This window comes from Coloeus monedula (assembly GCF_965178545.1).
Source record: "Coloeus monedula genome assembly, chromosome: 7".
Taxonomy (NCBI): domain Eukaryota; kingdom Metazoa; phylum Chordata; class Aves; order Passeriformes; family Corvidae; genus Coloeus; species Coloeus monedula.
This window is the reverse complement of record NC_138787.1, coordinates 17,200,652-17,217,605: the sequence shown is the minus strand read 5'-3', so window position 1 is coordinate 17,217,605 and position 16,954 is coordinate 17,200,652. Positions and strand designations below refer to the sequence as shown.

The window sequence follows — 16,954 nt, the reverse complement described above, 5'->3', positions numbered from 1 at the left end:
ATATACATACCTCTTACATTCTCTCTTCTCTTCCTGGTTCTATTAATATCGTAATAAGATAATCACTAGATACATCCAGTCATTTGCTAGCAAAAATTCCTCATGTACATTGGCATTACCTTACTTTTAAAGAGGTAGAGAACTTACTCTGCTGCTGTCATCTATTAGAAATCTCGGGATGCAATGTTTTGTTCTTTAAACTTAAAGGCTTATTTTCAGGCTCTTCTTTAGAAAAGCATGTTATTTTGTTTAAACTAAACAGTAAATGTTAATTCTTAAACTTTATTAAAAGTTCGGTAAGCTAGAGATACTTTTCAAGGAATGAAATCTAGTTTTTCTGCCATGTTTTTGACACTCCACATTGCACTTCCTATTTCTTAGGCACCTATCTCTGACAGGTCATCATAAAAAAATTAGTTTAACTAAAGTCCAGAAGAGCATGACTTTCTTTCTAATGATGATACTGGTAGAGACCTGTACCTTTGGCTGGTGGTGGTTCTGGTTGTTTGGGTACTGCAACAGGCGTCTTTTCTTGTGGGACAGCTTTCTTGGGCACCTTGATCACTTTAAAGATATTATTTCATCTTAATTTCACAGTTAAATTAGTAGGAAAGATCGTAACAATCAAAGAGTTTAGATATTTCTAAGCACTGTAACATTCCTCTAGTGACTGGTTGGTTAGTCATGCGCAAAGACAGGAACAGCAGAGGTTAAGGGTCAAGGACAAGTAACAAATCTTACACAAAAGAAGGGATAACAAATGAAAATATTAATCAATACACGGAAAGAAAAAACACGTTTCTCCAGAAGATATACCTTTAACTTGTGGAGGTTCTGGTGTCTTTGGCACAGCCACAGGTTTCTTGGGCACAGGCACAGGCTTTGGGGGAATGACCACTGGCACCTCCTCTTCTGCCTCTTCCTCCTCAATCACCTCAGGCACTTTAAAGATATTAGATCCTTTTACTTGACTGAGTTTAAGGTCAGCAAACAGGCAAATGGCAAGCAGGAAAGCAGGAAAGTAAACACTTGACAGACTACCAGGGAGTCCTCTTCAGCTAATACTCCTGCCTAAGGTGGACTCACGGCAAACAGCCCAAGGCTTATGAGGGGGGGTTTCTGGAAAACCCCACCGTCTTTTGCAAGGAGTGTACAGGCACAAAGAGATACAAAATGACCAAATGCTGCTCTCATCCCTCCCCACACAGGGCAGAGGGACAAAGAACACTGAGCACTGCAGCAACGTGGAGGTCATGGCAGACTCTTTCAGAACACCACCCTATACCTTCAGCTGGAGAGACTTCTGGCTCTCCAGGCTCAGCAACTGCTGCCACCTCTTCTGGTACTTCCACCTCTTCTTCCTCTTCCAGGACCTCGGCTTCAGGCATCTCAGGCACTTCAAAGATATTAGTGCATTTCATTTTACATTGTTGAGAACATATGGCAAGCAGGAACAACAAGCAGGGTGACACAGACACAGAACATCACAACAGCCAGCTGCAACCCTCACACACCGCGCAGCACCCTTTTCCCAGCACACACAGCCTTGACAGTCTCAGTCAGGAAACAGAGACAAATCAGGAGAGGGTAGGACAAGGCTGAGGAGAAGAAGATGAAATATCTTCTTTGTTAAGTTATCCATGAAGACAGGTACCTCTGGGTGCTGGAAGCTCTGGTGCTTTGGCAATGGGCACAGGTATCTTTTCCTCACGAGTAGCCTTCCTGGGCACCTCGGGTGCTTCAAAGATATTAGTAGCAGTCAGTTTTATACATATAACAGGAGGATGCACAGTGAAATGTAAACTGGAGATGCACTCATGAACATAACCAAAGTGGTCTCAGAGCATCAACCCATGTCTCTCTCTCTCTCTCTCACTTGGTCACACACACAAACCCCCACAGGACACAGGCAGAGAGCAGTGACACCAGGTAGGTTCTGTGAGAGAACTGCTGGCTATGCATAGGCTTGAGGGTGAGGTGTGAATTAGGGTACTTAGCAGCCTTTCCTCCCTTGGAGGAGGAGAGCCTTTCATTCTCAGCCCTGCTGGCATCTGGCTTTTCTCTGGGAGCAACCTCAGCTCATGTCTTCTCTGTTACCATTCCTCATGAATCTGCTGGTGCTTTACGTTTAGCAGTTTGGGTAGTGATAGGATGAGTAACACAGTTTCTCTCATTTTCCCCTATTTTTGTCCTTCTATATATCCATTCTTCACTTACGATTTTCTTTTCCTTTTTTTTTTTTGGCTTATTTTCTTATCCTAAGTACCTCTCTTGCTTCAATTTTCATTTCACTGTGGCAACTCCCACAGCCTGTACAGTGCAATGGATTTGATAATGATTCTTTCTTTATTATAAACCCTAAGAGTGTCAGCAATTTCTTTTAAAACTTTGTATATTGTCACTTCTTACTGCACTTGTGCACTGCTGAGTAAAAATTGGGTTTTCATTTCAACAGATTTCTGTCTACTATATACACTACCTGAGTCTGCCAGAAGAGTCATGTAGACTCTTGTCAATTTAAGATAACAAATTTGGGCAGCTGTATGGAAAACTTATGATCGTTAAAATAAACATTTTAGTATCTACTGCTTCAGAATAAGACACCAATGTAGTAAAATCAAAATATAATTTGAGTTTTTTATACAAAACACTGCATTATCAAATTCCTAACTGATACACAGCATGGAATTTCAGAAATTTCAGGAAATCACAAATGAACAGAACGACAGACATCAGAAATAACATGTAAGACAGTAAGGACAGTCTCACTCAGACTGATGCACAAAGCGACAGGTACCTCGAACTGCTGCTGGCTCTGGCTTTTTTGGCACAGTTACAGGGGTAGGCTCTTCCAGAACAGCTTTCTTGGGCACCTTTGGAACTTCAAAGATATTAGTGTATTTAGTTTTGTGGGCACTGCAGATGTTGATGTAACAATAAGACAACCAGTAGTACGTGCACGCAGTTGTTTTTGAGAGCGTGCTGTGGTTACATTCAGTCATCAGCTCTGCCTTGCTTCCAACCTGTGGAATGACCAGTGTGCCCAATGCATCACACAGGAGTTGTGAACTCTGTGTGGTCTTTATTTCTTGGTCAGGATGGAAATGTAGAAAATATATCTGGCTTCTTAGTAACAGATGATCAGAGATTTATTTATGGAATCCTAGTGCATTTGTGTATCAGCCATATATAATTCACAACTACTTTGTCATTGAAACAGTTTTTTTTTAGGAAAGTAGCATTTGATTTATCATTACCATCTTTTTTTTTTTCTATCAATTATTTCCATTCTTTACATCTCCTCTTAAGTTTCTATGTTCCACAGTTTCTGTCATTTAAATTCTACTGTAGAAATATACATACCTCTTACATTCTCTCTTCTCTTCCTGGTTCTATTAATATCGTAATAAGATAATCACTAGATACATCCAGTCATTTGCTAGCAAAAATTCCTCATGTACATTGGCATTACCTTACTTTTAAAGAGGTAGAGAACTTACTCTGCTGCTGTCATCTATTAGAAATCTCGGGATGCAATGTTTTGTTCTTTAAACTTAAAGGCTTATTTTCAGGCTCTTCTTTAGAAAAGCATGTTATTTTGTTTAAACTAAACAGTAAATGTTAATTCTTAAACTTTATTAAAAGTTCGGTAAGCTAGAGATACTTTTCAAGGAATGAAATCTAGTTTTTCTGCCATGTTTTTGACACTCCACATTGCACTTCCTATTTCTTAGGCACCTATCTCTGACAGGTCATCATAAAAAAATTAGTTTAACTAAAGTCCAGAAGAGCATGACTTTCTTTCTAATGATGATACTGGTAGAGACCTGTACCTTTGGCTGGTGGTGGTTCTGGTTGTTTGGGTACTGCAACAGGCGTCTTTTCTTGTGGGACAGCTTTCTTGGGCACCTTGATCACTTTAAAGATATTATTTCATCTTAATTTCACAGTTAAATTAGTAGGAAAGATCGTAACAATCAAAGAGTTTAGATATTTCTAAGCACTGTAACATTCCTCTAGTGACTGGTTGGTTAGTCATGCGCAAAGACAGGAACAGCAGAGGTTAAGGGTCAAGGACAAGTAACAAATCTTACACAAAAGAAGGGATAACAAATGAAAATATTAATCAATACACGGAAAGAAAAAACACGTCTCTCCAGAAGATATACCTTTAACTTGTGGAGGTTCTGGTGTCTTTGGCACAGCCACAGGTTTCTTGGGCACAGGCACAGGCTTTGGGGGAATGACCACTGGCACCTCCTCTTCTGCCTCTTCCTCCTCAATCACCTCAGGCACTTTAAAGATATTAGATCCTTTTACTTGACTGAGTTTAAGGTCAGCAAACAGGCAAATGGCAAGCAGGAAAGCAGGAAAGTAAACACTTGACAGACTACCAGGGAGTCCTCTTCAGCTAATACTCCTGCCTAAGGTGGACTCACGGCAAACAGCCCAAGGCTTATGAGGGGGGGTTTCTGGAAAACCCCACCGTCTTTTGCAAGGAGTGTACAGGCACAAAGAGATACAAAATGACCAAATGCTGCTCTCATCCCTCCCCACACAGGGCAGAGGGACAAAGAACACTGAGCACTGCAGCAACGTGGAGGTCATGGCAGACTCTTTCAGAACACCACCCTATACCTTCAGCTGGAGAGACTTCTGGCTCTCCAGGCTCAGCAACTGCTGCCACCTCTTCTGGTACTTCCACCTCTTCTTCCTCTTCCAGGACCTCGGCTTCAGGCATCTCAGGCACTTCAAAGATATTAGTGCATTTCATTTTACATTGTTGAGAACATATGGCAAGCAGGAACAACAAGCAGGGTGACACAGACACAGAACATCACAACAGCCAGCTGCAACCCTCACACACCGCGCAGCACCCTTTTCCCAGCACACACAGCCTTGACAGTCTCAGTCAGGAAACAGAGACAAATCAGGAGAGGGTAGGACAAGGCTGAGGAGAAGAAGATGAAATATCTTCTTTGTTAAGTTATCCATGAAGACAGGTACCTCTGGGTGCTGGAAGCTCTGGTGCTTTGGCAATGGGCACAGGTATCTTTTCCTCACGAGTAGCCTTCCTGGGCACCTCGGGTGCTTCAAAGATATTAGTAGCAGTCAGTTTTATACATATAACAGGAGGATGCACAGTGAAATGTAAACTGGAGATGCACTCATGAACATAACCAAAGTGGTCTCAGAGCATCAACCCATGTCTCTCTCTCTCTCTCACTTGGTCACACACACAAACCCCCACAGGACACAGGCAGAGAGCAGTGACACCAGGTAGGTTCTGTGAGAGAACTGCTGGCTATGCATAGGCTTGAGGGTGAGGTGTGAATTAGGGTACTTAGCAGCCTTTCCTCCCTTGGAGGAGGAGAGCCTTTCATTCTCAGCCCTGCTGGCATCTGGCTTTTCTCTGGGAGCAACCTCAGCTCATGTCTTCTCTGTTACCATTCCTCATGAATCTGCTGGTGCTTTACGTTTAGCAGTTTGGGCACAAGACAGGGCGGGGAACAGAATTCCCATCAATTTTACTACGTTATTGTTACTACTCACTTCTATTTCCCTTCTGTTTTTTCGATTATTTTCCAGTGTTTGTGGGGGCTTTTGAGTTAGGTTTCAATACTTCTATAATCTTGTATTTAGATATTGCATTTGGTGAGGCTAAAAGAGTCATCTGCATAGCGAGCAGGAGTGACGCAGAATTGTGATGCACAAATACAGAACATCTGTGATCTTGTATGTAATAATTATGTGCAACGCAATTGTAGATGTGAGGAACCAAATTTCTAGGGTCCCCATGAGGTTATGGTCAGAAGAGAGCTCAGACCATCCTGGTTGACCACACATTTGATTAAGTCCTGCACTAATAAAAAGTTTGGACTATTTGTTATTTGGGATCTAGGTCTGTATGCCTAAGTCTTAAAATACGACTGTCCTGTCTAGGTATGTTCCTCTTTTTACTTTGGGTTTTGTTTTCCCATACTAACTTCAGTTCATTCACAGTCCATTAAATCTGCTTATTCACAGTCCATTTTCCTGCTTATTTTCACTGAAGTGATTAGGTGTTTTGTGGTTTATTTTTCCTATTTGTCTGTTTTTAATATTGCCATGTCATGACTGTGTCTGGTAGTTACCACTGCAAAATAGGACAGGTTTGCCAGTTCATAGTGGTTAAACAAAAACACTTTTGATAAAAAAGTTATATTACTTGAGATTCTTGGCAAAATGATAAAGACAGAGGTTTTCATTAAAAATCCCAATTAGAAAGCTCTTTCTCATTCTAATAGTAGAATTTCTACACAGCATGGAATTTCAGAAATTTCAGGAAATCACAAATGAACAGAACAACAGACATCAGAAATAACATGTAAGACAGTAAGGACAGTCTCACTCAGACTGATGCACAAAGCGACAGGTACCTCGAACTGCTGCTGGCTCTGGCTTTTTTGGCACAGTTACAGGGGTAGGCTCTTCCAGAACAGCTTTCTTGGGCACCTTTGGAACTTCAAAGATATTAGTGTATTTAGTTTTGTGGGCACTGCAGATGTTGATGTAACAATAAGACAACCAGTAGTACATGCACGCAGTTGTTTTTGAGAGCGTGCTGTGGTTACATTCAGTCGTCAGCTCTGCCTTGCTTCCAACCTGTGGAATGACCAGTGTGCCCAGTGCATCACACAGGAGTTGTGAACTCTGTGTGGTCTTTGTTTCTTGGTCAGGATGGAAATGTAGAAAATATATCTGGCTTCTTAGTAACAGATGATCAGAGATTTATTTATGGAATCCTAGTGCATTTGTGTACCAGCCATGTTTCATAAATGACTGTATTCTGTGCTGGTTTAGGCAGTCACTGCCATCTTTTTACTTGTCACTTGGATACTATCACTATTTTTATCCTTCAGGTTGACTTCACCTTTCTTTTTCTATCTTTTGTATGTTTCCTCTCTTTAACTGCTCATATTTTCTCTCTGTTGTCTCCTGGCTTTCTTTCTGATCACTAGATGTTGCTTATAACTGTTTCCTCTTATATTAATTTCAATTATCTAAATGATTATATCGTCGCTTTTAGGTAGTACTTCACTTGAGGAATGTCATTGTGTTTAGGATGGGGAGAATCTGGTGGCAGAGGGCATGTTTTCTCTGGCCAGTGCTTGGGACTTCTACAGGAATTGAAATGATGCATCACTGTGTCAATGTATAGTGTCTGGTTTTGGTGTGTCTTTAGTAATTTTTTTGTATTTCAATTATAAATGCCTTTTTAAAGGCTCGCTGTATTACATGCTCACAGTAACTTTACAGCTCTTTAATGCTACTTATACAAAGTAACAGCTTTGCAAATCCCATAGTCAAAAATGTTTATGTATGACCAAAATACAGGCAAATTATAAATAACTGTTTAAAGAAAATAGTCCACTCCATGATACAGATACATAGACATATTTGTGATTATTTTGCTTTGTGTACTAAAACTGCTGCCCTCTGCTGAAACCTTTAGTTTCTGTTTGTCTTTCCTCATAGAATCATAGAATCATCTAGGTTGGAAAAAACCTTTAAGATCATCAAAGCTAACTGTAAATATAACACGGCCCAGTCCCACTAAACCATGTATGAAGCCATCCCTACTAATAATGTGAACAACCGTTACGAATTCCTTCTCTTGCATCTGTAAGTTTTTGGCATTTCTTTGGTAGACAGGTAGTCATATCTGCATGATATGACGTAAACCAAGTACAACAAAAGTTTAGATGGTTTTAGTTGAGGAAACATTTCACACCTCTGTGCAGCAATTCATATTTGGTGCATCTGTCCCATATTTTTGGTATCAGAGTATATAGGGAAAGATCAATTTAAATCGAGAGTCATTAAAAAAAAAAACCTAAAAAGCAAACAGCACCTTTCCTTAGCATGATAATAGTGGTGATATGTACCTTTAGGAAGTGAAGCTTCTGTTTTTTTAGATAGAGCAGGGGGCACTTTCTTCTCTGGAACAGTCCTCTCAGCCATCTCAGGCACTTCAAAGATATTAGTGCATTTCATTTTACAGTTACAATAAAACTCAGTTTTAAATACAGAGACTGAAACACAAGGGACAACAGACATGTTTTGAAGTAACAATTTAGCACACACATACTCTACGTGATTTGTTTAGCAAGCATCATTTAAAACAGATCAAAAACGACAGACAGAACAAAGGAGATCAAAATAATACTTAAGAGAAGATTCAGGATGATTGTCATGTATTCATGATAACATGTAGCTTTGACTGATGGAGGTTTTAATTTTTCAGGAGCAGCTAGAGAAATTAGATGGGACAGCCTTTCAGGCCCTACATGTTCTTTGAAGATATTAGTATCTATTAGTTATGTGTATTAAGCTTTAAAATGAGTGGTGAAACAACATACTCAAGGGAAGGAAAAGAGATCCCCTGCATAAGAGGTACCTTTAGGCTGTGCAGGTGCTCGCTTTTTAGCAGCAACATTCTCTTCCTTTTCAGCCACCTTGGCTGGTGGTGGTTCCTCCGGTGCCAAAACAAACTCTGGTTCTCTGGATGTCACGTCAGGCTTTGGTTTTTGAAGTGGTGTAGAAGGCTCTAGTTTTTGGGGTGCTAAAACTGTTTCTGGTTCCTCAGACACCATGACAGGTTCTGGCACAAAAATCTTTGTTTTTCTGGACACTGCAATAGGCTTTGATTTCTGGGAATCTGCAGCAATGTCTGTTTCTTCAGCTGCTACAAACTCTGTTTTTTGGGGCAGCACAAAATGCTTTGTTTTAGGGGGCACCAGAACACGCTTTGATTTTTGGGTTGATTCAACTGTCTCTGACTCCTCAGACACCACTATGAGCTCAAAGTCCTCAGGGGCCATAAGTGGTTCTGGTTTCTGGGATTCCACAGCCGGCTTTTGTTTTGGGGGCATCACACCATGTTTTAACTTTTGGGGTGGCACATCAGACATGGGTTTCTCAGGTACCACAACAAATTCTTGTTTCTCAAGCACTACAACATGCTCTACTTTTTGGGATTCCATGACAGGCTTCTGTTTTGGGGGCACCACACCATATTTTAACTTTTGGGGTGGCACATCAGGCATGGATTCCTCAGGTACCACAACAAATTCTTGTTTCTCAAGCACTACAACATGTTCTACTTTTTGGGATTCCATGATAGGTTTCTGTTTTGGGGGCATCACACCCTGTTTTAGTTTTTGGGGTTCTACATCAGGCATGGGTTCCTCAGGTACCACAACAAATTCTTGTTTCTCAAGCACTACAACGTGTCCTAGTTTTTGGGATTCCACAATGGGCTTCTGTTTTGGGGGCATCACACCCTGTTTTAGTTTTTGGGATGCTGCATCAGGCTTGGGTTCCTCAGACACCACAACAAATTCTTGTTTCTCAGGCACTACAACATGCTTTGGTTTTTGGGGTTCAACAGCAGGCTTCTGTTTTGGGGGCATCACACCATGTTTTAGTTTCTGGGGTTCTACATCAGGCATGGATTCTGCAGGTACCACAACAAATTCTTGTTTCTCAAGCACTACAACGTGTTCTACTTTTTGGGATTCCATGACAGGCTTCTGTTTTGGGGGCATCACACCATGTTTTAGTTTTTGGGGTTTTATATCAGGCATGGATTCCTCAGGTACCACAACAAATTCTTGTTTCTCAAGCACTACAACGTGTCCTAGTTTTTGGGATTCCACAATGGACTTCTGTTTTGGGGCTATCACACCCTCTTTTAGTTTTTGAGGTTCTATATCAGACGTGGGTTCTTCAGGTACCACAACAAACTCTTGTTTCTCAGGCACCACAATATGCTCTGGTTTTTGGAATGCCGCAACAGATTCTGATTTTTGGCGTATCAAAACAGTCTCAGGCTCCTCAGATGTCAGAACATGCTCTAGTTTTTGAACTGCCTTTGCAGGCTTTTGTTTCCGGGCCACTCCCACCATTTCAGGTTCTTGCAGTTCCACCTCTTGAGGCTTTGGTTTTGGGTGTCCTGCAATGGACTTTGGTTCTTGAGAAACTGGAACAGGTACTTTCTTTTCTGGCAAAGTTGTCTTGGCCACTTTACGTATATAAAAGATATTAGTTCTCAATTTAACAACTGCACTGACATCATACTAAAATTAAGTCAACCATAAAACATAAAACCACAATTGTATGAAAATATTAAAAACATATCAGGTGTCAGTCATTTATGCTGACCTTTAAAATGATGAATATATGACATGTTGGCTTTTCTCTCAAGAGCACACATACACACTCCCCCTCACAAAACTCATGCTCCCATACAGAAGTACACACGTGCACTAATAGTATAACTTAAGATATAAGTAAAAGCCATGGTAATAGCCAACAGAATGGACAGGACAAAAGATATTAATTTCAGACAATATGCTGAAGATCCTTTCAAGAAATAGCAGTGATGGCATCTAGTTTTTCTTGGTGGAGCTTCTGGTTTTTCAATTATATTGGTATCTTCTGCTCTTAGCTACTAGAATGGGTACTTTCTTTTCTTCTCCTATTATAACTTTTAAGGTACTAGCTGTGGTGGTTTTCATGAACCCAAGCAGGTAGAATAGTAAGAATATGTGAAAATAGTAAGAAGAGCTGAAATATAACATACAGGCAATTCAAACATCCAAGATTTGCCACTATTTTTAAAAACCAACTATGTATGTCTGTTTCACACACATATGCAGATAAATAGAACAAGCATAATTTAGAATTTCAGAAAACAGAAGGCTTGGATAATTACAATGCTAAAGAAAAGAGGAAAAACATTGCTTTTGTTATTTATTAGTTTTGAGATTTACCTTCCTTTGGTGGGAGTTCTGGTTCTTCAGGTGCAGCCTCTGGTTCTGGGACAATCACAGGTTCTGGTATTTTTTGCACAGGTATTTTCTTTTCTGGAACAACTGTCTTCGGCACCTCAGGTTCTTTAAAGAAATTTGTTTATTTTAGTTTCAGGAATTTGAAGAATAGGAATTCTTAATAATAAATAAAAAGGCAACAATAGCTCCAAAGTAAAAAATACCTCACAGCATCAGAAAAAAGGCCACCTTCATATACCATTTGGGGTTTATTTCCATATTGCTTTACACACACTATTAGTAGTCACTGTTACTGGGAGCTATTCACAAATGAAGAAGACAACACAATCTGTAATGCTTATAAATATATTGTATAAAATATATGAAAAGGTTGCTAACACAAATGTAAGAAAGATAATATTTAGAGCAACAGATTAAAATTTGTGTGCAGTCTTATTACTATTGAACATGTACCTTTGGGTGGTGGAGGTTCTGGTTTTTTAGGAACTTCAATGTGTATCTTTTCTTCTGAAATCACTTTCTTGGGCACCTCAGGCACTTAAAAAAAAAGCAGTTAATTTTATTTATATGCGTTTTGAAGATATGTCTGCAGTGTTGAGACACTAAGAAAAAGTAAATCTCAGGGACATCAAAAGCATCAGTGGTTTTGGATGTGAATATGTAATTTCTCCTTTTGCTAGAGAAAATTCGCTCTGCTGCCTCACTGAGTTACAGATGCAAAAACTACAATTGAAAAAACCAAGTATTTTATAATACATTAATAATAAAAGTAAATTACCATGATGTTAAAGTGGTACCCTAGAAAACGAAAGGGTTTTCTTTCCTTGCATACAATTACTTTTAGTCTCTGGTTGTTCTGGATTCTTTGATAGTTTAACTGAAACCTCTTCTGGGACCAGTTCCTTTGGTATCTCCAGCATTCAAAAAATATCAATAACTTTTTACTATCAGAATTTCATAAGACTAAAACATAAGAGCAGAGCACTCTTAGTGTAAAACACCATCTACAAAGATCTATTTTTTTTCACTCAAAACATTTGCTCACGTGCAAGACCTTTGACAAAAGAAGAAAATGCTAACAGAGGTCTTGAATACTGTCTCCTGTCTTGTTAAAACAAGAAAAGAATTTTTTTTTTTTTTGATTCTGTACTTTTGTTATAATGTTAAGTATCTTTAGCTGGTATAACTTCCGGGCTTTTAGGCACAGCAGCTTTGATTTTTTTGTTCTACATCTACTTCCTTGGGTCCTTCAGGCCCTTTGGGAATGAGATTATTTTCAGTTATATAGAATTTTACAGTCATGTTCAAAACTTTTCAGTAGAAATGGCAAAGGTTTTTAATAAAGCCTTTGATTTGACAGGTTTGTTGTGTTAAGGTTATTTTATGTCCCTGTAAAGTCTGAAGAAAAACCTCAGAATCTTCTGGAGTTTCTTCTTCTACATTAGATTATTTTTCTGTTTTATTCAACCATCTCTTGAATCTCTATTTGACTGGGACTGACATTGTCCATTTCGTATTCTTTGTCACATTCTTCTATGTGTGATCACTTCTTGGTATCAATTTTTTGTCTGTGCACAGAAGTTTTTCTTCTGTATTAGGCATCTGTATCACTCATTCTATACTCTCTTTTGGGGCTAATTTTTCGTCGTGAGTCAGGACTATTTGATATCACAGAGGCCCTCTTTTCTCCTCCTCTCTTTTCTCTTACTGTTCTCAGATGTCAATTGCATCTCTACCCAGCCACATCAGTATTTCTGACACACTGGTACAGATTACAGCTATGATTCAAAAGAGAAGAATTTTAAATCAGTAACATATATAGACCCATGGGCACAGAGGGTAAAAGTAACAGGAAAACGCAAACGATCATATAACTAACCTGCACAATCAATACAGAGGGTTTTTTTCCCCTGCCAAATTTTAATTTTCTGTAGTGCAACATACCTTTGGCTGGTGGTGGTTCTGGTTTTTTAGGGACAGCAGTGGGCACTTTCTCTTCTGGAATTTTCTTGGGTACCTCTGGCACTTTAAAGAAAACAGCATTAATTTTTTAATATTTAAAGCATTTAAAATATTTACATTGTAAAGAAGAAAGAGTATCACAAGAAGCATATTAGAAAGAAATGAAAGATATAAAAAGAGATGTCATGCAAAAATGTTGTATACTATTATGTACTATTAGGATTTTGATAATTGAGTTTTACTGCAAGCTCTAATGCTCAAGAGAAAAATCTCCTCCTCAGAAAGACACTGTTATTGACGTACAAGCTTTAGGTGGTGTTACTCTTGGTTTTTTAGGTACAAAAACATTTACTGATTTCATAGGTACCTTGTACACTTTAAAGATATTAATGTAGTTTTAAAAATTACAAAAATTAAACATTCAATACAGAGACAAGACAAAACACATAGATATATAAGGATGTGACAAAACAAGTAGATGTATAAGGATGCTTTGATAACAGTTACAACTTCTGAGAAATCTTCTTTGTTCTATTCTTCTGGCAAAGAATAAGTTGAAAGTGATTTTGCTTGGGATCTTTTTTCATGCAGTTTTAGATGTGCTATGCTAAAGATGAAAATAAGCTAAAGAAGTCATGGCAAAAGTTGAACTTCCATGAAATGCATTTTAAATGTCACACATAACACAGTTCTTCACTGATGCTTGGCAGTACTATGTGATGATGACTAGGGTGGGATAAGGTGTGCTGCCATTGGCTTGACAGTTTTTAATGCCACACAAACTGCTAGTTCAGACAGACTTCTAAAATACCTGAGTGAATTGTAACAGATGGTTTCTGTGCAAATTCTATTTCCATTCAAAATGAAATCAATTGACCCCTAAGTTTAACATGAGCAATGTGAAACAGAAGGATAGAATGTACTTCTAGGTGGAGTATTGATTGAATTTCTGAGGCTGTACCCATGAAGTGAAAATGTTCTGTAAATCTCACTGCATGTTAACTGAGCTAGAGCTTTCCTTCTTTCTAGTCCCTTTTACTAGCTTCTGATACAATTTCTGGGTTATTCTTGGGTAGAAGAAATAGATAAACTCAACTAATTTTTAATGCTTCGACAGCAACAGTACAAGGGACAGAAGAAACTTGTAGAGAAAGAATGAAGGAATATGGTGACCTATACCTTTGGGAGCTTCTGTCTTTTTAGGCAGAGTTTTTCTTCAGAAATACTTTTGCTAGGCAATTCAGTCACTTGAAAGCTATTTACTGATTTTGATTTCAATTTTATGACTTAAACACAACTTGAGAAACAGAAAACAGAAAATAGGACATATACAACATAAACATCACAAATCTAACACATGGACCATGAACTATTAAATCAGAAACCATGTAAGAAAGTAAAGATGTTTATCAGTGAACGACCTGAATTCTACCAGGCTCTCAAAATACCTTTAGATGGTGGAGATTCTGGTCTTTTAGGCACAGGAGCAGGTTCTGGTTTTTTAGGCATAGCAGTAGGTGCTTTTTCTTCTGGAACAGCTTTCCTAATGACTGCAGGCACTTTAAAGATATTAGTTCATTTTAACGAGAGAAAGACACGTCATGAAAAATCTCAAGTTTTTCATATAATTAAGGTACTGGAAGAATGAATACAAATATTAATTATGCTGAACAAGGACTAAAACACGGACATGAATAATTTAATTTTCCTGGAGTTCAAGACTTAGCAATTTGTAGGAAGAGGTGATAAAGAAGTCATATACCTCTAGGTGCTGGAGCCTCCTCTTTTCTATGAACAGTAGAAATTTCTTCTTCTATGTGAATCTCCTCATAAACTTCATGTACTTGAAAGATATTAGTTTAAACACTTAAATTAACTTAGAATATCTTCAGAAAACAAGACAACATGTTAGATAAATAACAAATACAATCAAATATTCAAGCTCCTCTGAAGATACCATTTTATATCCATGTGTAAAATTAGGATGCTTTCAAATAAGGGATGAAAGACCCCTCATATTCTACCCTGATGTGACCTCTGCAGTTTGTCAGAAGAAAGATGCGTTATATGTCATAACTGAGCTACTACACTGAGCGTAGAGATAGGTCCTGCCTGTCTAAGTTCTGTCACTTTTTTCTTTATTTTTTTCCCTTTTGGGCTGATCTCAAGTAGCATTTAATTTTAAGAACTACAGGTTATATTTTTTTTAATTAATTTTTTACTGTTTCAGGTAAGCAAAGCTGTTAAGTAAACTCTAGTTCATGATAAACAGAATGCTCTCAAAATAATATATGTATGAAAGCATATTTTTTATCCTTCAAATTGTACTTAAAATTTCTTATACCTGTAAAGTGTGAAGGTTCTTCTTTAGGTACAGCAGGAGGTATTTTTTCTTTGTGGACAGCTTTCTTTCGTACTTCAGGAACTTAAAAATATTGGTTTATTTTAGAAATTTGCATTATCAAATAAGTAATACAGCTTTGTCAAAAAACAAACTACTAGAACAACAGAAAAAATATATGGTATTAAGATGTGAATAGAAGTTAAGAACTTTGCCTTCTGGAGTCTGTTATCTTTCTAACTCCTAGCATTTCCAGTATTGAATATGTTCTTCCCTGAAAAGATAGTTGGGGGGTTTTTAATGTTTGGGGTTTTGTTTGTTTGTTTGTTTGTTTGATGTTTTTGTGTGCGTGTGTGTGTTTAAGGATTTTGGCACTAAAAAGGGTTTTATTTTTTAAAATTTAAAAATTACACATAAAAACAAGGCAAAAATCCAGTTCAATTAACTAATTATTTTGCTTCCAACATCTGTAGAGTTCTTCTATTCTGGAATTGTATTACAAAATTATGTTTCTGTTAGAAATGTTTGTGGCTTTGTATTTTGTCCTGATTTAAAGTCATACCTTAATCTTGACTTCCTTTAAGCCCTTGATATGACTGCAAAAAGCCCTTTTGAAAATTAGCTTCTGTCACAACTTTTTAGATTTTTTTCCAATATATTGTCAGAGAAAGTATTTTGAGAAATAGGACATGAGACATGAAGTCAAAAAAATATAAGGCTAGTCCCTGGCTAATCCCTGAATCTTCTGCCTACTAAATTTCTGTGTCTAATTTAATCTTTCTAAATTTTAAATTCTTGATAGAGGATGTATCAATCTGTTTAAGCAACTGCTTATAGAAAACAAAGAAAAAGAACTGTAAAGTGTCTATAGCATCTGGTTGTGTTGTTTAAGAAAAACAAGCAAGCTGGGTTTCTTCCTTGGTATCTCACTTCTCAAAAAGGCTAGAGAAAGTTAATTTGGAGGTAATGTACCTTTAGCTGGAGGAGCTTCTTCTGTAGGTACAGCAGCAGGTATTTTCTTAAGTGGGACAGTTTTCTTTGTCACTGCAGATACTTCAAAGATATTAAATTTTTTAAAGAACGTTATAATACACCAAGTGTAAGTAGCAAAGAAGCAATGACAGACACAAAGCATCTAAGGAAACATTAGAATGAAAAAATGAAATAACAGATTATCGCACAGATGCAATGATGAAGATGAATAATTTGTAGGAATGTGTCACTTTACAGATTGCTTGAAGAGTTGGTTTACCTTTAGGTGCTGGAGCTTCTGGTTCACTAGGAGTAATAAAAGGCATCTTTTCTTCTGTTGGAACTTCTCCATAAACTTCAAGTTCTTTAAAGATATTAGTTTATTTTACATATTATAATATTAGTTACAAGACAGATTCAAATAAAAACATGCAGACATGCATATGGACAAAGAGCTATTTGAACATAAGTTATTTAAATATCTTTCACCCTGATCTTACTACTGCTGGAAGTTACCGTTTCCAGTTAGTAAAATACAAGTTTACAGAAATATTTTATTTTCTAGTTTCTTAGTTCCATGTATTAGATAGAATTTGTAACTGAATTTCATATGTCTTCATTTGGGGTTAACTACCTCCATTGCAGCTCAAAAATTAGGTGTTGCTCAGAATAGCTTCTTAAACCACTGTCTACTTTAGTTCATTTCCTTGCTCCAATGTGACTCAAGTGCTTCCTGAATCAGAAACTTAGTTTCTCTCTTATTTATATATATATCTTTTTCACGTTGTTAGAGGAAAAAAGTATGGCATTTTAAAATGCTAAACTGCATTTTTAAATTTAGTGT

General features: G+C 37.8%; 1 protein-coding gene across 34 annotated transcripts in view; it reads right to left on the bottom strand.

Moving 5' to 3' along the window:
* The window catches only part of TTN (titin), a 245,121-nt gene that overhangs the window by 113,137 nt on the left and 115,030 nt on the right, over positions 1-16,954 (bottom strand). For all 34 annotated transcript variants that reach the window (XM_082285106.1, XM_082285116.1, XM_082285134.1 and 31 more), the window contains 3 exons: positions 12,780-12,860; positions 11,289-11,372; positions 10,818-10,940 (listed from right to left, as the gene is read on the bottom strand). In XM_082285106.1, coding sequence (XP_082141232.1) covers positions 10,818-10,940; positions 11,289-11,372; positions 12,780-12,860 — 288 coding nt within the window. The remainder of the gene's footprint in view (positions 1-10,817; positions 10,941-11,288; positions 11,373-12,779; positions 12,861-16,954) is intronic.